Below are 20,692 nucleotides of genomic sequence, written 5' to 3'. Positions count from 1 at the left end.
TATATCGATATGAATATTACTTTTTTATCGTGGCGGAGCAATGAGAATCATAATAACACAGGTTTTCAGTTTTACACACCTTGTGCCTGCTTACGAGTTACCACGTATCTAACTTTGTTTGTTGGGTGATTGTTATATTTTTTATGTAGGTCTACTTGGTTGGAGCAACTGCAGTTAAGTGTCTTCCCCTGACACACAAATGCTTGCAATGATAAAAGTATGAAAACCTATATTCACTAGACTATAAGTAGGTTCTCACTGTGCTACAGCACTGTGTGCATTAAATATGAAGTTTACAGCATTAAAACTTAGTGTTACATGTATATCGTATTGAACCAGTCTATATTGTATGTGTTTTGTATTAAAATGTGTAATGTATTAAAACTTAGCATTACATACCCAGGAAGCTGCTTGATCCTTTAACATATCCAGTGAATCTATTATAGATTGGATCGGTGTGAAACACGTATGCGCATTCATCCATTCTCCATTGGGGAAGTTCATAGTATTGGCCGTCATAAGTTATCATCTGTTGGCTTATTGGAGAGAAGATAGATTTGCTGATCGCACCTGGGGACAAATATGGTGGGTGGTGTCACTACTGTTTTTAAAAACTCTTTGCTGAATAGGTAATAAGAGAACTTTGGTTGGTTCGGTCATTTATATTCTAGTGGGTGGGAACTTAAGTGACTTGACCACGGTTGCCACTCCCATACTCACAGTCGAGCTGCTGCAGCTATTGCAGTTTGTGAATAAGCAGACATGACATTTGGTTGGTTTGGTAATTTATATCTTTGAGAGTGGGAACTTGAGTAACTTGTTCATGGTTGCCACTCTCATGTCTACAGTCGAGTTGCACAAACTATTACAGTGTGTTTATAAACAATGCCATTAATAATAACAACACATAAGTAATTTTACCTGTGTTCATGATGTATGACCAAACAAAGTCACTGATGCGTGCATTATCATAGAGATCTAAATACACAGGAATAACCTTCTGTGGGGAGCAAATCACTTTGTTTAGCAAGTACATGGTGTTGTAGTAAGTCTGAAAAACAATAACTTATTAGGGCATTATTTATCAAAATAAATTTGCTAGAAAAATTTAAGCATGCCTGATGATATACTATAATTGCAGAAATTGGAAAGTCAAACTTTTTAAGGAGTATACGTAGAGTAAGGTGGGTGTTTTGTTTACTATCAAAAACGTTCTTTGTTAACTAACAAATGGGCTAAAAAATAAAATAAAAAATGTGCTCCTCCCACCCTATAATATATTTTTTGTTTTCTTTTTATACATTTACTTATATGTAAATTCTTTATTAATAAACCGAATGTTATCTTAAAAAAGGCTTGATAAACACTAAGTCAATGAAGGTATGTGTTTAATGTTCATTTTTTACACGCCATTACTAACCTCTGCCATTTGGTAACCACCGTCGAGAATAGCAGAAACATTTATGTTGGTCACACTTCTACTAACAGCAGGAGACAATCTGTTAACGTATTGTCCAACCTGTACAGAATAAAGATGTGGTTAAACAGAAAAATGCAATATTGAAAAAAACTTTAGCATTTGAAGCAAAAGCTTTATTTTTTTGCTATTATCTGTTTTGCAATAAGGTCTGTAAACTTCAAACATGTTTAGATCTTCACCTTTATAGTATCAAATCTTGAACCCACTAAACTATACAGTTAAACATTCAAAAAATCCAGCAAACTTGATCTTAAAATCTGCTAAGCTTCACTATAGAAGCTCACTTATATCAATGAATGTAATCTGCTTTATCCTCATGTGGCCGGCATACGATAAACGTTATAACACGAGTGTTCTGTTTTATACATCTCATGTCTGTTTAAGAGCTACCACGAATGTAACTTTGTGGGAGATTGTTTTTTTATTCATTTTTTTTATTACAGAACAGTCTATCTTACCTCACATGCAGTCTTCGATAGTTGTATAGCAGGTTGTATAACATGGTATGTTATTCCTTCAAGCAAGCTAACAAAGACTTGTTCAGGTGACCTGGTGATTCCTCTGCCGGGAGCCATCCATACATAGTCACTAACCATCATGTTTACCAATGCACGAACAGCAATATCTAGATGTAATGGTCATATGTGATTATAGGACATTGGTAAGTCAGTGATGCATTTGGATAACCAATACAGGATTACTGGCTTACAGCAATTGTCGTTAAGTATTTTGGTAAAGGGCTGAAACGTATAAGGCTTTGCGCGGGGTGTGGTTAAAAATAGTGGAAAGGGCCAATGCTTGTTTAACTGAAACAGTGTTTATAACAACAGATAGACAGAGACAAGGATGTAATATATGTTCCAACATTTAATATGAATGAAAAAAAAGAACGAATACCCTCTGAGCTAGAAGTAGGCAGACCAACCATTGAGGCTTAGTGTGGGGAGTATACACATAACATATGTTTTATTTTAATAAATTTATGCGTGCTTTCAAATTAACATATGTAGTTTTGCTACATACTCCGACAATGGTAGCTGTATACAACCTGTTACCTTTTGGTTACAACGCAGGTGTCCTAACTCTAACTACTGAGTTTGGGAGCAAGAACATATATCAAACCCCTTTATTATATTCTGTATGAGTTAAATATTTACCTTCATCAATAGGCAAGCCTGTTCCTCTCACAACTTCATGCATAGCATTGTTAATATGAGAGTGGACATTGTTGACCACTCTCCTGCATCTCTTGGTCAGGTAAGTTGCTATAACATCCAATGAGTGTTCATCAGTATAGTGGAAGTTCTGGAAATAAATTGAGTTTAAATATTTAAAATAAAAGTTATATGTTCAGTTTGGGAAATCACTTTTTTTTATTTTAGTATAATTTTAACAAAAAGCACACATTTATATTAACTACACATTGTAGGCTAAGGGTCTTGGTAACTCTAGCCTAAATTCAGACCACAGGATCTCACTCATATAGAATACTGTACAAAACCAGTTATATTTGTTTGTGTGCTAGGTGTAGCAACCTGTAAGCATGTTTTAACAACTGTTGCTTTGTCCCTATATTTTATATTTTGGGTTATAAATATTTTTTTATTTTTCGAAGTTATAAATATTTTTTTAATTTTCATTATAAATATTTTTTCATTTTCGCTACTGCAATCAAGGAGACAAATAAAGTTATTAGTATTACATCCACTCCTATATTCTTACCTCCCTTATCATTGTCTTCAAGATCTCTGGTTTATATGCAGCAGTATATACAAGGGGTGGGATCATGGCAGCACAAATGGATTGCTCAGTTAACCCAAGCCAACGAGACGGGACGATGAAGTGACAAACCTCTCTTGGGGTGGATGACACCTGGGTTGACATAGATGTTTCAATAACTCTTCGATATAATATCTATTTTCTATATATGCAAGATGTTAGTTAAACCATCCCATTGGACTTTGGATTTAGGCCAGACTTGGGGTAATGGGCAAATCCTGGCATAAATCTTGGGACCATGCACCTCACGCTGCAGGACCTTACCCATATAGAATAGGTCAGACTTGATACAATACATTATAAGACTATGGAATATTATTATCATACGCAGCAGTATTCCTTTGCATGTCTTGCAGTAAAACCCCACTCATGTAGAATTATGGTAATCCATCCAATACTAATGTAAGACTATTATACTTACTGAAAGAAATGGGCTTCTTGGGTGTTGGGGTAACAGATCAAATCTGGCCTAAATCACAGGTCCTCAAAAGGGCCTTACCCACATAGAATAGAAGATTATTATACAAACTATTAAACTAACCATTTTGTTACAAGTGACAGCCATGTTGTACGCGATATCGATGTTGCATTCGTATCTCGTGTTTTCTGTGTCAAGGAACCCCGCAGTGAACCCTGTGACCCTGCCGGTGTTTCCCCTAACAGGGGTCATGGTAAGTTCATTCGTGTCATCGGTGAACCCAAAAGCTGATCGGCCGATTTGCCAAGTTCTAGAGTTAACAAACAATGGGTATTTAAGTTTTATAATATTTAAAACATGGGTGTTTCGTTTGATACTTCTTATATCTGCTTACAAGTTACCATGTATGAGTGGTTATAATTTTTATGCTGACAAAGGCTTAAAATTTTAATAATTTGTAAAAAACCACTAAGTTGGTACAATTGCTTGCTCAGGGGCGCAAATGTGCGCTTGCCAAAAGACACCTATGTTAAGAGTCAGATTCTAAATGGACAACATTAAATTGTTTGCTTTAAACAAGCATTGAAATTCTAATATTCATAATGTTTTACACAAACTCAACCTGAGGTTTATTTCTGTTGACATTTTCCACAAGTTCTTGTTGTCTGTGAACCTAACCATGGGTTGGGAAGCTTCATTCCATTGCATGTCCATTCTGGTTGTACCAGTTAGCATTGGGAACCTGGGATGTTAAATATATGAGGTTATGTTGCTGTTAGGTGGAAACCTTATGTTATAACTTGACAGTGAGCATAAGATGTATGAATACACTATGTGTTTGGTGTATAAGAAGTCACCCGTGTTATAACTTGACAGTAAGCATGAAGTGTATGAATACACCATGTGTGGGGAATGACAGTTGTTATAACATGGGTGATCTATTTAATACTTGTCGTGCCTGCTTACAAGCTACACATTTGTGATTACAAGCTACACAACTATATGGATGATGGTTTGTTACAAATGTATACAGACCACTCATATAATCTTACCTTGGTGATGTAATATCAAGAACTATTCCAAATGCTTTTGATTCTATATCTCCAATATCAAGGTATACATCAGCAGTGTATATTGGGTTTTCAATGTGCATAACTGGGACTCTGTAAATAAAGTTTAGTTTATATGGCAATCTTGTTAAGAATTCTTTAACTATTAGGGCAGCACACTAGTACCCTCTGAATATGCTTGTAGCAAAAAAATGTATTTTACCATTTTACACATATCATACTTAAACTAGTTTGTAAGTTATTGTCAAGTAATGGAAATTGTGGCAATTTGTAAACAATCCGTTCCAAATATGTACAAGAAAAACGACAGTTGTTATAACACGGGAGTTCATATACCTCGTGCCAGCTTACGAGTTACCAAGTATATTACTTTGTGGGTGATAATTTTTTGAGGGACTTTTTCATGTGTGGTTGATGATTTGGACAGCCCATTAGTGATCACTAGGTTGAAGCATAATTATTTTATTATTATTATTATTCATTACCTTGTCAAGGACCTGAGATTTAGGCCAGATTTGGCCCATTACCCCAACACGCAGAAAGGCCAAAAAATAGAGCATAACTAACCTAATTCCTTGTTCACCAGCTTGTTGTTGGATTCTTTCCATTATGTTTTCCACCAAAGCCAAGTAGTTGTGTTGGTTCATACTGCTAGCCATTCCGTAGATAGATATGATCATTTCTTTTAGTCCATCTGTGTGCATATTATAATATATGTTATAATGATGGAAAAAGATAATAGTAACTTCCATGGTTTCCACTCCCATGCCCACAGTCAAGCTGAAGCTACTACAGTGTGGGGATAAATATACATAAACCTTAGTTGGTTTGGTCATTTATATCCCTGTGGGTTGAAACTTGAACGACTTATTCATGGTTGCCACTCCCATGCCCACAGTCAAGCTGATGGAGCTATTACAGTGTGTGGATAAGCAGACATAACCACAGTAGGTTTGATCTCATAGCTAACTTAAACACCCTAAACACCAACTTACCTTGCACATAATAGTTGTGAATTCCCTGCCATGACTTAATGATATGGATGACGGATGAAACAATGTTGGAAAGTTCCTTATCAGAGTTTTTGATCAAAATTCCCTGAAAAAAACAATTATATTAAATAACATCTATAAAAGCAGGGGAAGCAGAGATAGTTTATTACACGATCCTGTGAAACAAATTCACCTTATTAGTATGTAATGTTTCTGATTTTTGTAAGGCAGAAAATTTTAGGTTGGTCTGCTATTGGCACTTATGTTAATCTAACTAAGAAATAATAAAAACTTTAAAAATATATTTATTGTTGATTCTTATAGGCCGGACACCCTTAAATAACTTTGTGTGACAGTAACTTTTATTATTCAATAAACATTGCAGGCACACTATTTGTCTTTCCAGCAAGTCTTTCCATAAAAGTCAGGAAAAATTAAGAAATAATAAACATATGTTTATTATTAACCCACAAAGTGCATTATTCACTTACATCTGTCATACGAACTTTTGGTTTTGTTGACATAGTTGACATTATGACATCGGCGGTGCGTTTGATTAAATGCGGCCATGTTAGCGGAAGATCGAAACTCGCCACTTGAGGGCCAATTGTTGCTCCCTGCATGAATCAGTGTTAAACTTATATCATAGAAATCATATAAGTCGGATTGAGTTCTTATGATTTTTTTATTAATAGTCGACGTCACATCCTACTCAGATCAGATGCTTATTTATATGAAGATGATTAGTATGGAAAAATACATTCTCTCTCCCCATGGTGGTTTTTACAAAAAAAAATATATTTTTACATTTTGTCAGGTTTCCTAAGATGTACTTGCCTAGGGGCACATACGCCCACAATGATAGCAGTGACCAGTCTTACCTGCATTTTGTTGCATGTCTCATGCATGGTGGTCAAGGCATTGTCGGATCTTCCATTACATTGCACAACCTCCCCGTTTACCTCATGCAGAGTGATGGTGGTGGTTACTGGGCCAGTGTCGGGTAAGTGGAAGTCAATCTCTGCTTGTGGGCTCGTGGTTGGATTGCTTAACATACGGAGACCAAAGTGGAGAGGCTTCACTGGCATGCTGTGTAAGATTGCAGATGAATGATGGAACTTATATATCCTTGCAACAACAGTCAATAAAATACGGGTGCTATGTTCTATACACCTCATGCCTGTTAATAGGCTACCACGTATGTACCTTATTTTTCCCTGTGTGGCATCGAAAATTAACAAAATACGGGGGTTTCGTTTCATACACCTTGTGCCCGCTTACCCATATGTAACAAGTTTTGATAGAAAATTTACACTTTATATTTTAATAAATGTAAAAGTGGAATTAGATTAACCCACAACACACAAGAATGTCTAAGACATCACTACAACAAATGTTTCTCATTTTTTCATCACTAATATCTTACCCTGCATTCCAGATCATGTAAGTGACCATGAATGGTGTAGATAATGAAGTGTTGACAAGTATATGAGGGTTGTCGGCTAACATGAGTTTCAATTCCATGTTCGCCACTGGCATTGCACATCTGGATAAATTAAGTGATTTGAATGAATGTAAAATAAATAAAATCAAACTTCTTTATCTTTGCTTGTCAGTGCAGCGACAGTACACTCTTACGAGTCATCCCATATGTAACTTTGTGGGTGATGGTTATTTTTGTTTTTAATGGTATCAATACTGAGCATTACCTATGCTAGCCTTTAGTTCAGAGATAGTAACAAATGTCTAGTTATAAAGTATTACCTGGCACAAGTGACATTTGCTTGCAATGCAATCCAGTTGTTACCAGTTACAACTCCAGTTCTAATAATGTTGCCTGTCACTTGTCCAAAAACTTGCTGCAACAAACCAGCACTGTCCATGATCACTTCATAGTTAGATGGTTCCCACATGTATTCCATAGTAGGCACTGTAATTATGTTCAAATTAACTTTTATATCCAATACAGTTTGTAACTTTTTAGGTCTTTTATTGAGGTACACCAGGAGACTTGCAAATTTGGGTCTACGCTCTTTTACTTTACTTATTAACAGTAATTTGTATGTGCTGCTACCAATTTTAGTTCTGCATACTCTATACAGGTGTGTATACCAGGGGACCTGGTGTGTAGGCCACAGTTTGCCTTTAACTCAATGAAAGGTATATATTTCAGTGCTTACCACCATAAGTTTGTTTCCATCCCATGTTCCATCTTTCCAACATTGTTTTAGCTTCACTTGTAACATATCTGGCAACGCGAGCAGCCAATTCTTCGTCTGTGACATGGCATCTCTGTTTTAAATAACAGGAACATTAAGTTGTAGCAACCACTAAACGACTTCTATTCTATAAGAGTGGAGTTTTACACCCTACAGCGTGCCTTGTCATGAGATTTAGCATGAGTTGGCCAAGTAACCTGACATTCAGGGTCCTACAACTTATTATTGGGGTCTGGGTTAAAGCAATGTATAAGTGTTTTTCCCAAAGACACATACATCTATCACTTTTGTGCAGCAAACCCAACAGAATAAAATAAACAACTTTTACAGTTTATGTAAATTATGTGCCAAAATACAGTCGCATTGACAAAGAAAACCCACAGCCATTTTCAAAACCCACATTCTACACTACAGTATGCCACAGTAGATTTCGTCATCTACATTGTCAACTTACAGATCTCAGTAAATCTTCAATTCCTCTTTCATCCTTTAATTGTGTAAAGTTAAACCTGATAACTTGGGTTATAATGGTGACCACTGCAGTAGATGGGTTGGTAAGTGGGGCAAGGTTCATCTGCCAGTTTGCAACTTCAGTAGTGAAGGTCGGTACCTTTACTTGGCGTGGCTGATAACATAGGTTTAACAATTAAATTCATAATAAAACTTAAATTTACCTGCATAATTGATTTAAATTTATAATATAAACTTAAATGTCCTCGCACGATTTTAACTAAAAACCTAAATGTCCTCGCACGATTTTAACTAAAAACCTAAATGTTCTCGTATGATTGACAACAACATGATCTAACATGGGTGATCTGTTGTATACATCACATACCTGCATACGTGTTACCACATAAGTAACTTATTTTTTGGAATTTTTTCCTTTTTATAAAAATGTATATACTTATTGCACATTAAAAAACCTATTTCGCCACAGAAATATAAAAAAACGTATTTCACCTGTGCCTTGTAACATCTGATCTGGTAGGTTATTGAGTTTGCCGTTAATGGAACTGCCTCACATCTGTACAACAATGTATCACTCCAAGTTAAAGTCCAACTCTGTCTCCTTGGATCTCGGGCAACATCCAGTCCTTTAGGACTGTCTGGAAGACCAATGGTTGCGGAGATTGGAGTGATGGCCCAGTTACTGATGCTCGAGTTAATCCTTGTCCATATGAAGAGGTTGCTGATAGCAGAAGAGCAAATCCAATCATTGGAAGCTTGTCTCCATCGAAGATCAACCTCAACTATTTGTTTCCAGATCGGGAAGCTGAGATAGAAGATTTCTATTTTAATATATCAGTACAATATGGCCACTCGATGGGATTGTTTTGATGTCATAATTAACCTTGGTTTACCAAAGAAAATATTTTGTGAAATTTTTCTACAAATTTACTGTAATAAATGTGGGTTGTGCAGTAAATAAAACAAACAGGGTTTTGAATTAGATCGGAATTGGCCCTTAGCATCACTATTGCATGCTATTTAAAAAAATGTACCCTCACCGATCAGACCTGACATCCCAATGAACAAAAGATCTCATCATTGTGTTGTCAAGGATGAAGGAGACATTCATCTTCATCAGGGATGCAAGATCAAAGTAGAAAGATCGGACTTCCAACATCCAGGAAGGAGCGTTCTTCTGCCACTCCAAGTCGATGTCCATCGGAATAATTCTTCCGAGTTCTCCGAGAGTTTTCACACGAAGTACCAGAGTGTTCAGCCTTAGGATGCCAGGGGAGTCAACTCGAATGTGGTTGATCAACCTGTGAAATATAAATGGGAATAAAATTCGGAAATATTTCCAGTAATCACTTAATGAAATTATTTTGGCTTTTTGGTCACAGCCATGAAGCTTAAAATATTAAAATCCAACTGAAACCTAAATTTATTAATTTAAAAAAGAAAAAATGTTTAAAAAAACTATATAATTTAATTATCCAATACTTACATTGGTGATGTAATACTGAGGTCCATTGTCATTGCCATTGTGCTTGGAATAAAAGTAATTGTCCACGTTTCAACCCACTTGTTCATTGTTACTGTGTTGGTGAAAGTTGTTGGCGACCAGATCGTATTTGTTTCCATTCTCAATGGGGTGATTAACTGGTTGCAGTTGATGGTTGAACTTGTGGAAACCGTCCACGAGTTGCCGGCATTGTTGATGTTGATTGTTGTTGATGATCCTGTCAACTGAAGATCAATTTCCGGAGCATTGGAAGGAAGCAAAGCATCCACGACTGGGATGATGCGGATGATCCTCGTCAATGGGATGTTGGTGTTGATGTTGGTAAGAGCAATAGTGGATGGGAGGCAATACTCTGTGATGATTGGAAGACGAACACATCCGGATGTAGCAACATCCATAGCTAAGATTTCCATATCCAGAGCTGTGATCGTCATCCTTTGAGGTCCGGAAGTAGTCCTTGGAGGAGACAACACAATTTTCGTTGTCGGCCATCTCCCGATCCTCCATGATGATGTCACAATCCTGTTTCTTCCATCTGTTGTTGTGGTAACGGTTGTGTTGGTTGACATTGTCATAGGCCAGGGTTGATTCAAGTTAACTGTCATGTTCCAGTTGCCGGTGGTTAGAGTTGTGGGAGTTGGAATTGTAACATTCATGTTGGCTGCCATGTCAAGTAATGGTGTCCATGTAGTAGTCATGAGGTTCCATGTGTTGAGTGTTGTTGTCATGTCAGTTGCGTAGTGTGTAGGTGTGCATTCGATCACATTGTTAGTTGTAATCATTGGAGTACGTGCTGCGTTCCTCATGATAATACTGCGAGGAATACACATTCTTATTCCCTTCACTGCGTTCCAGTAACCTCTGCATTGGTTGGAGATCATAAGTTGTGTGCTGAGGTATTGATCATCTGTTGTCCATGTCCTCATCATTATTGTGGAGCCAGTGTTGTCAGAGGTTGGGGAGATGACCAACTTTGTTCTCATGGGGTTGTTATTCATCCAAACTCCCCACATCATAAAGGAGCTGCTATAACTTCCTCTCCACATTTGAGCGGTTGTATCTTTGTTGAAGACAGCCTGGTAGTTGGTAAGGATAACAGGAACCATCTTAGATGAAGTTGGGTTTCTCATAACCAAAGATAAGTTCAAGTTATCAACATATCTTGTGTCAGAAAGCAAGAAGTTTCCAAGCATCTCGTGCCTCAGCATGGGAAGGTCCATCAATACATCAGTGTGCATCTCCCATGTTGCTCCCGGATGAGCAGTGAGGATGATCTTGATGATCCTTGATGTTGTGTCCCTGATGTTGATGTCCCATTCTCCTCCAATCTGCATCACCGCATGTCCAGTAACTCTGATAGGATCCGCCTCCAGAGGAGTAATGATCACCGTAAGATCATGCATGTTGATTCCTGTCCATTGGCCAAGATCATCTCTAACTATCTGGATGTCCATTCTCTTCAGGTTAACATTCATGCTGGGAATTGGAATGACCAAGTCTTGGATCTCGATCTCGCGTCCTCTGATTGTGATGTCCATTCCTAAAGTTGGGGTTGGTGTGTTGGGGGTCCTGAAACAATGAAAATCATGTTATACTAAGCATTCTATTAAAAAATTAAGAAAGAAAGAGAAATAATTAAGAGCCTCTAACACTGTGAAAACACTTTATTTCAACGAAAACAAACATAGGTTATAACATAAGCCAGTTTTGAACTTTTACTTTCCCACCTTTGAGCAAGTTACAAGTATTGGTTAACCTCCTGATTAAGAATCCCTGGTTTAAAGTTTATATTATTTAACAGCTTACCTCAAAACGACTCTGATGATGTCATTTCTCCATGCTACTAAGTTCTTGATGGAGAGCGATTGTGTTTCTATGGTTGCTTCGTTTTGGATGATTTGACCAACCGTGGATGTGAATGTTTCGTTAATGTCTGCAGACAAGTAGCCCAAATTCTCCGACAAGATCCTGGAGTTGAGGAAATATCGTTGACCGGACAGCATTTCAACTGTGGTGGCCACACGAATATGTGGGTGGCATGTCTGGTCCATGTTGAAAATCATCTCAGTGTTGCCAGATATAAAAGCAGCTTGGTCTGTTGCCCTTGTTCCCATGTTGTACATCATGCTCAAGAGGTTTCTTTTCGATAACAAGACGCGCAGCATTGCTTGTTTGTTGGTTGGGTTGGTTGCGTCATAAGCCATTTCACCATCAATTTCACCCAAACAAGCAGTACAAGGCCAGATTGAAGAGAAGAGTTTAGAAACCCCAGTTTGAGAAACAAAAGGCCAGATGTTAGTAGTGGTCGTCCCTCTGGATTTCAATAACTTGGAAGTTCTATCAGCATACTGGTTGACCAATGCAAGACCATAGGGGTTGTAGCAGTTAGTTACACTGACATTGAACCCACGTATATAGGTGCTTGGAGCTGCATTTGGTTGGTGTAGGGTCGCAGTTGGTACATTAGGACCATGGTACATAACCATTCGCATGTCTGTTCTATTTCGGAACCTCCATTGGCATATAACCTCAATGTCTTCATTTTCTTTTTTGATTGTGTTGAACCAACTATATGAAGCAGCCAATGGTAGGATGTAGATTGATCTGCCTTCCATTAGCATTGATTTAAGTCCTCCGTTTCTGATCCTCAAAATGTTAGAGAAGGTAGAGCTTGAATTGCAAGTGGCATCCATCCAAAGGCCTTCTCCGGATGGGAATTTTGATTCAGCAGAGATAACCAGAGGTTCATTGAACATGGGAGTCATCATGCTGTTGCTGGTGATGATGTTTAATCTGTTGATGTCCATATCGAGTGGGATGAGCATGGTTGCTGTATGGTTCCACTGCCTTATGTTGATACGAGAAATCCACCTTAAACCGGTTGATTCCAGTTGTGAGCGTGCATAGCAAGGTGAGGAATGGTCACTTGGGTCACCGCATGCGATCACCCAATCATAAGCTGCATCATGGGATTGGAGGTTCATGTTAAATACTTGGATGTTGTTGCTGCTCTTTTGTACCTGCATTTGGACTGTATTGGATGATAGTGAGTTGAAAGTTGACCTCACACGAATGTTAAGTGGTTCAATGGATGGGTATGCAACCCTGCATGTTGGGATATTGATGTTTATACCTTGTTGGCTTCTAACCTCAGCTCGGCAGTTCAATCGCAGTGGAATCTGTCGGGTTTCAATCTGAGCTTGAATTCCTTCATTGTAAGATAGACCCACAGTTGCGATGTCTGTGTCCAACGCAATGGAAGGTGTTGCACCTAAGGTGGCATTGAAACTGAACTTAGCAGGAAGGTAGGCTGATGCTTGAGGTTGCTCAATGTACAACTGCATGTCTTTTTGGGGAGTAGATTGTCCAAGCACTAATACAAAGTGGTTAAGCCAAGCATTGGCGTTTCTGGAGCCATCAAAGCGGAGAGAGGCGTTGAATTCAGACCTAATAGAAATAATAATAATGTTAACTTTTGTTTGGCTGTTCAGTTACCGTAGTGAATAATAAAAACAAAAAACATATGTGAAAATGACAAATTAACATTCCTTAAACTTGCTTACTATTAAAAATACATTTACGAACCTTGTGCTTATAAGTTTGCCACTGAGTGTTGTGCAATTGGTTGCAGCAAAGTTGTTGACTCCACCTTTAGCTGAGTAATACTGGGTGTAGTTGGAGCATTGGGTGGTCTGTAAAGAAAGTGTTAAATTAAAAAACAGCTTTTATTAACAAACACATAGGTATGTGCAGGTTAATTATAATTAGACAAATGATTAAGAGGGTGTCAAGTTAAAAACGAGAAGAAATAGGAGATTGACCTAGTTGGGCAAAATGGGCCAACTCAGTGTTGCTTGCTGTAGAACCTCACCCATATATAGTAGAAAAAAGGGAAGCTTACCTGAACTAATTCAATAGAGTTTAGTCTGCAGGTGCCGCTAGCACAGAACTCAGGGGCAGCAGCATATGAACCTATACGCCCAGTCCTCAAAATACCAACCCATTGTGGTGAGTCAGGATAGATGCCTCCTTTCATGGAAACAGTATATTCTTGGCCAGTGCTGGCGTAGTTTTCTTGGTCACGAAGAACTGCTGATCCAGATAAAGAGTATTTGTATACAGACTTGGGGAAGTAGTAGTACAAGAAGACACCTCGGTTTGCGGAGTACATTGCATTTACATTGGTGTCCACTTTGAACAAAGTGTTTCCAATAAATGCAGTTGCAAAACCTGCAGACATGTTGTATACCAGCCCACTTTTGTGGATAAACGATGAATCAATTTGGAATAAATTGTTTTTCGTTGATGCTGGTACTTCTGTGAGCTCAGCAGTTGGGGTGTGTGAAAGACCCAGGTTGTATTTAAAGGTGGCTGGCAGTATTGGTACACAGTTGTCGCATGTAGTGTTGAGTATTGCCCGGAATTTCCAATCATCTTGAACTTGAATTGAAGTGATTGCATCAAATGCATTATCGGCTAAGGTGTAACCAACTTGGCCATCAAAGTTATTGTCCTGGAAGTTGTAACCACAGTGGTATCCCACCTTCAGTCTGTCGTTCTTCTTCAAGTAATAATTGATCTTATGGGAGACACTGCGTGGTATCCTTACCAAGTCAAGTAGGGAGTGGTGCATGTCAACCAAGGCTGAGTATTGATGGTAATTTCCAGCTGACTTGATGTGTTCCGATAGTTGAATCAGTGGTAAGTTAACAGTGATTGAGTGGCATCTGTAGCATTCATTTGGTTGGTGTTGGAATGTGACTTCATATTCAGGTTTTCGTGCATGGAGTGAAACACCCATGATGCTTCTGTCAGCATAATAGTTGTTGAATGTGAGAGAGGCAATTGTATTGCCCGCTGCTTGTTTGTTGACAATTGCCTTTGCTTGGTAAACATATGGCTTAAATGTGATGTCATACTCACTCACTCTGATGTCATCTTGACCTTGGTGAGACATCATAGACCTAGGAATTGGTATCTTTGGGATAAGAAGTCTCTGCGTGATGTTTACATGGCTGATGTTTTGTGAGCTCATGTCCCATTGAATCTGTGCAGAGTTGATGGTCGTGGTGGCCCTCCATGTAAATGGTGATGGCTGGTTTGGTCCTTGAGTGTTCAGATCAAGCCTTGTGTTCAAGTACACAGGTTCCCGGTTGTTTCTTCTTGTAGCTTCCATGTGTAGCTCATGCTGAAGGAGCTGCATGCTGCTGTTGGTTGTCCTTAGCATTAAGTGAAGGCCAGAATATGGGATTGCTTGAGATGTGATGTCGTTTACATTGATTGATGTCAAATAACCAGCTTTGCTGTTTATTGTGACCTCACTACCACTGGCATTGATGGAACATAGTTGATTTTGTCCTTGGTTCACCTGGAATTATAAATTATTGTAAACTTGATGCTCACTGCTGAGTTTCTTACACACCAGACATTCCTGATGTATTTATACACCTCATGTTCACTGTCAAGTTATAACATATGTATCTTCTGATACAGCAGACACAAATAGTTTATTTAGACACATTTTGTAAAGTAATAAATAAACATGTAAAACTCACTTGAATATTAGCCAAGTAACCAGAATAATCCGGTTTCAACTTGATCATACCAGATGCAGTCATCTGACCAGCAAGTGGGAGTTGTAGTTGAGATTGAACTTTATATTTGTGTGAAGCATCAATGGCTTCCTGGGTGGAAAGTCAGATTTGTTAAATACAGTTTAAAGTACCAATGTTACTGTAAACTTAGATTATGGAATTACATATGTATAGTATTAGGGGCACACATATATATAGTAGGGTGGGGGCAGAAAGGACACCTTTTCATTCTATTTTTTCATCCCATTTGGTAGTAAACAAAGAACATTTAAAAAATCATAAAACCGTATCCTTATAACTCCCATAGGCGGTTTTTAAATGTTTGAAACACAACCAGGATAATATTATGTACTTAAAGTCTTTCCCCACCTAACTATATATTAAATCAGAGTATTACTAAGTGTCGATCAGACTATAACTAAGGATAAGTATAAGAGGGCACAAACATATATTAAATCAGAATAAAACTAAAGTTTCATTTAGGTTACTGTAAACTTTACAGAGTTAAACTTTGGTTACTGTGTATGGCAAATTTTTCCAGTATTAGCCAAACTTTAGGCATTAAGTTTGGAAACCAGAACGTTTGAGATGAAAATCATATCATATATCAGGGTTGTCATGTTTCTATTAAAACTGGCCTCGAAAACTGTGTAAATGAATATAAGAGCAACTTACATTGTGGAAGAAAAAGCTGAAGAATTCATTTGTCTGTTCCTCAGTTTTTCTGATGTTAAGCACGTTAGTTGCAATCTGCTGCCCTGACGGGTTTGTAATGTTCATGCTTGCTAGCAATCCTTCAATGGTTTGTGATGCCACCTCAGGGGTTCGGTAGATGAAACCGTTACCCCTAACCATCCAGGGGGAACCACCATTCACCCCTACTTCACAGCGGATTTCATTCACGGATGGAATGTAAGATGTTGTGATTTTAGCAATGCTGTTCAATGCTTGTTGGTGTGAATCCTGGCTGGCAATCTGTGTAAAATAAGAAAAGCATGAATGTAACTTACTTACCTTTGCATGGTGGGCATGACATTTTTCACAACATGGGTGTTTTGTTTTATACAATTTGTATGTGCTTATGAGTAAAGTAACCATATAAGTAACTTTGTGTGCGATTATTTTTACACTAAATTCACATCATGTGTTAATACAGTTCATGCTCACTGTAGTGTTATAACCAGGATGTCTTCTTATATACCAGACACACATAGTGTGATGCTTAGTTTCAAACAACACAACCAGCCAACCAGTGTTCTCACCTCAATGTTAATTCCACGGCTTGGTACATTCTGCCCATCAACCATGGTTTGCATGGCACCCCAAGAGGTAGCTACTTGGTAGTGGGAAACTGCATTACTTTGAACATACAACCCAATATCAGTGGCAGGAGCATCACAAGTCTGTGAATAAATAACAGTAGTTGAGTTCTATATATTCGTGTGGACTGTATCTACAACATTGGATCGATAGCTCTAAAAATGTTTAACCTTTTGAGAGAAAAATATATTGGAATAGGTCGACCTGGAAATTATGCTGATATATATATATATATATATATATATATATAATTATTACCAATATATTACTAAAGGTAACAGAATAGTAGTAAACACAATTTCTATCTATTCAACGTGCGCACAAGGTTAAGTATGTTAAATGAGTATTTTACTCTGGGATTTAAGTGCAACTTCATTTGTATTCTAAATAGAAATTAAGCAACCAATAATAAACATTCTGGTGTTATAGTAGGGTAGGGGGATGTGAGACACCTTTAGCACATAATTACCAAATATCCTGATCTTGTTTTAAACAATTACCAATGGTCTATGGAAATCGTGAGACAGTTTTATAATTCCTTGAATGTTCTTTGTTTACTACCAAATTGGACGAGAAAATATAATGAAATGGTGCTCCCTCCCCCCCCACTCTACTATACAACTAATCATAGAACATACTTTGTAGTAAATGCTGGAACCACCTTCACAGTTACCCACAATGCATTGCTTCGAGCATGATTGCTGGGGCGTGACTATAACCAGTTGACCAGAACGAACGTCCAACTGATCAGCTCTGTTTAAAAAAAGAGAAAAAATGACAACTTATAAGTCAGTTATACAAATCATGGTTCAACTCGTAAATTATACGAGTGACTATTTTAAGGCTGGCAAATTTAGACAACCTATAAGTGGCCACTGGGTTTGAGCAATGTTCGTGGTTTGTTGTCAGTGGTATCAGTACCAGGCACCAAAACTATAAAATATTTACTCCTTTTTACCAAAAATTTTAAAAATTGAAACAACTGCTGCTTATAAAAAGACTGTTATGTTTGCATTACATTTAATATTTACTGTGCCAAAATTTTTTTCATAAGTCATTGATGAGTTTATAATGCTAGCACCTAACCACTGAAGTGACTGAACCATAATAAAACTAGGGTATATTAACTTTTACTCACTTGAATCTGAGTAGTTGCATGGAGGGTGGAAGGGGTTCAAAATGTGCGACAATTGAGCTTGGTGTTGCCACAATGGAACCATCGATACTGCTGTTATGACTTATTGAGTATTGGTAACCAGATCCTGAGAATTCAGCGAATGGAAGTTGAACACGATTGTGAGAAGATGTGGAAACTCGGATGCTGAAAGAATAAAATAGTTAATAATACTGAACTGATTCATTCAAATTGTCACAGCTTTTCCAAATTGTCAGTCACAAAGAAAATTATTTGCCCACTGATACATAAATGGTAACTCGGATACATAAATATACATAAATGGTAACTCGGAAGTAGGCACAAAAGTATATAAAAACAGCACATCTGTGTTATAACGAATGTCAGACATTGATTTATTTCAAGCAGTAGTCATGCTATCTTTTTTAAATCAAAACCACATCAACCAAAATACTCACTTTGGTTTGAACTTAAGGTTAACCCTTCCAGCTCCAGTGAGAAGAAGTTTCTTTGCCTCAACAACAATATTCACATCAAGATCATAATAAGTTGACATGTCATACACCATAATATGAGGTGCACCAATGGAGGTGGGGTGGGCCATTGTACCTTCCATTGCTCTTTGGAATGTCACACCTTTGTAGACCAATCCTTGCTCAAGGGTGTCAATTAACTGTTTATGGATGAATGAATAAATGTAACTTAATTTCTTTTTGTGTGCCGGAGATGAAAGTCGTTATAACACAGGTGTTTTGTTTCATACACTTCATTCAATTAAAATAAAATTGAATAAAATAAAGAGTTTTATTATTTAGTTTTATTTTTAACCTAATTTATATAATATGTTCTGTGCCATGGCACAATGGTAAGCGTGTCTGCCTTAAGTCCACCATTATACCACATTTTAGGTTATCTTGTTTAATATATATGTATTATCAAAAGCATAACTTTGATTGCATTATATCATGATTAACTAAACTCTTTATATTAGACATGCTATACAAATGTCTAAGCTTCACTGCACACACATTTTTAAAAGTTTTTGTTAATTCTAAACTAAAAAACTCACCTTCCACAAATTTAAGATGTTGAGATTTTTAATGTTTGGAATTCGCAACAGGGATTCTACCTTGATGGGAATCCCCAGGATTGTAATATCTACTGGTGGTTTGTTTTGGAAAGCCAGGATATTGTATGCCATCCATGCCTGTATGGTAAAGTGTTAGTTTATATTTAAGTCACTAACTTTTAATGTAATTTTCCAACTGGCTATATATAAATCTAATATCATCTATTTTAAATGTATATCTTTGTCCCCTTATAATATACATATGTTCTATGCAAACCCAAGTTCAGAAACATTTGACAAATTCTTTTAACTGTTATTGTAAAAGTTACTTGCGTGTAGTTTTATAAATTAGCATCAAAGCTTTTCAATTATTTACACTTCATGCTTGGGTCACAGTAAAAAAAGCTAAAAAGCACATAATTGTTCAGAAATAGAGTCACCTTGTCTTGTATTTTCCACAATTCTGATTGTTCTGATTCTGGAATAACATCCAGGTTGTTACGGGTTACGAGTTGCATGATTGGGATTTGAAGAAGAGCGCTCAGTGATTGGTCAGGTAGCAATCCATTGTCACCAAACAATGGCTTAACAATGGACATTATCTTTTCAAGATCAAGGGTTGCTTGAATCACAGTGATGTTGTTACCAGCAACCTGAAACAATGGGGTTTTATTATAGGATATAATATACAATGTTACATGTAGGAGTATGTTGGAATTGGTAATACCTCATGAATATTTAATTAATTAAAGTAAATAATGTTTTCAATGTGGAAAAGTAAATCATGTTTGGAATTGTTAAAAGTAAAGATGTTTTATTTGTGTATATAAATTAAAACTATCTGTGTGAGGCTCATTTTTAGTTAAATATTTTTAACAAAACTCTTTAAACTCAGATTGCAAAAACGAATTACTTTGTTATCTGAATTAACTTATAGTTCCAAAGGCTCTGGTGTAAAAAACTTGTAACATGAAAGCCTGGCTAACATATTTTACAAATCTCTTTAAGATTGATACAACCAAAATATCATGAGGTATTAGTTTTAGGGACTAAGAGGAGTGTTGACTTACCCATTTAGAAATGGATATAGAGTACTGTGGGGGAACATAGGACACCTTTAGCACATGATATTCAAACATACTGGTCATGTTTTAAACAATTAACAACAGTTCATTGAAGTCGTGAGGATACGGTTTTGTAATTCTTTGAAAGTTCTTTGTTTACTATCAATTGGGATGAGAAAATAAAGCAAAAGGTGTCCCAACTTTCCCCACTTTACCATACAATAAAATAAAATTATTTCACTTATTTCCCCTTACCTCAGCAAGGATAGTTGCATTCGCGAAAACTGGGATGAATTGGTTGTCAGCAAACATAAGTTGTGTTTGGAGGGTGAAGTTGACTTCCTGGTACATGTATGGGATGTAGATTGCTTTCTTCTGGCTGTATTTCTTCTCATGAACATTGGAGTTGGCTGCTGCGCGAATTGCTTCTGTTCCTTCAATGAATTGTCGACTTCTCGCAACTCGAAGAATTGTTTCAACGGATCTATAAACAAAGATGGACATTGAGAAACAGTAAAAAAATTACTGAAATTAAAATAAACATAGTGATACTTTATAGTGACATTTTGCTAAAGTC

General features: G+C 37.1%; 1 protein-coding gene and 1 long non-coding RNA gene across 3 annotated transcripts in view; one reads left to right on the top strand and one right to left on the bottom strand.

Moving 5' to 3' along the window:
* Positions 1-20,692, bottom strand: part of LOC149743504 (uncharacterized) — a 31,197-nt gene that overhangs the window by 3,414 nt on the left and 7,091 nt on the right. Inside the window, exons 15-46 of one of the 2 annotated variants that reach the window (XM_089885121.1) lie at positions 20,371-20,599; positions 19,492-19,704; positions 19,052-19,189; positions 18,441-18,655; positions 17,986-18,168; positions 17,486-17,600; positions 16,790-16,930; positions 16,203-16,502; positions 15,489-15,617; positions 13,835-15,301; positions 13,519-13,625; positions 11,740-13,380; positions 9,916-11,502; positions 9,470-9,730; positions 8,922-9,234; positions 8,413-8,583; positions 7,920-8,031; positions 7,504-7,669; positions 7,166-7,285; positions 6,621-6,828; positions 6,231-6,356; positions 5,743-5,845; positions 5,315-5,441; positions 4,730-4,840; positions 4,300-4,419; positions 3,801-3,987; positions 3,203-3,352; positions 2,638-2,785; positions 1,939-2,105; positions 1,421-1,519; positions 922-1,051; positions 400-570 (exon numbers count right to left, since the gene is read on the bottom strand). In XM_089885121.1, coding sequence (XP_089741247.1) covers positions 400-570; positions 922-1,051; positions 1,421-1,519; positions 1,939-2,105; positions 2,638-2,785; positions 3,203-3,352; positions 3,801-3,987; positions 4,300-4,419; positions 4,730-4,840; positions 5,315-5,441; positions 5,743-5,845; positions 6,231-6,356; positions 6,621-6,828; positions 7,166-7,285; positions 7,504-7,669; positions 7,920-8,031; positions 8,413-8,583; positions 8,922-9,234; positions 9,470-9,730; positions 9,916-11,502; positions 11,740-13,380; positions 13,519-13,625; positions 13,835-15,301; positions 15,489-15,617; positions 16,203-16,502; positions 16,790-16,930; positions 17,486-17,600; positions 17,986-18,168; positions 18,441-18,655; positions 19,052-19,189; positions 19,492-19,704; positions 20,371-20,599 — 9,455 coding nt within the window. The remainder of the gene's footprint in view (positions 1-399; positions 571-921; positions 1,052-1,420; positions 1,520-1,938; positions 2,106-2,637; positions 2,786-3,202; positions 3,353-3,800; positions 3,988-4,299; positions 4,420-4,729; positions 4,841-5,314; positions 5,442-5,742; positions 5,846-6,230; positions 6,357-6,620; positions 6,829-7,165; positions 7,286-7,503; positions 7,670-7,919; positions 8,032-8,412; positions 8,584-8,921; positions 9,235-9,469; positions 9,731-9,915; positions 11,503-11,739; positions 13,381-13,518; positions 13,626-13,834; positions 15,302-15,488; positions 15,618-16,202; positions 16,503-16,789; positions 16,931-17,485; positions 17,601-17,985; positions 18,169-18,440; positions 18,656-19,051; positions 19,190-19,491; positions 19,705-20,370; positions 20,600-20,692) is intronic. The other variant, XM_089885130.1, reaches the window with a different exon arrangement.
* On the top strand, positions 447-2,003 carry LOC149743505 (uncharacterized). Its single transcript, XR_016385756.1, has 3 exons — positions 447-585; positions 1,142-1,184; positions 1,924-2,003. It is a non-coding gene; the product is annotated as an uncharacterized LOC149743505 (long non-coding RNA).

This window comes from Ciona robusta, chromosome 1, assembly GCF_009617815.1.
Source record: "Ciona robusta chromosome 1, ASM961781v2".
NCBI lineage: Eukaryota > Metazoa > Chordata > Ascidiacea > Phlebobranchia > Cionidae > Ciona > Ciona robusta.
The sequence above is the reverse complement of the archived record's forward strand: the minus strand, read 5'-3'. Positions and strand labels throughout refer to the sequence as shown.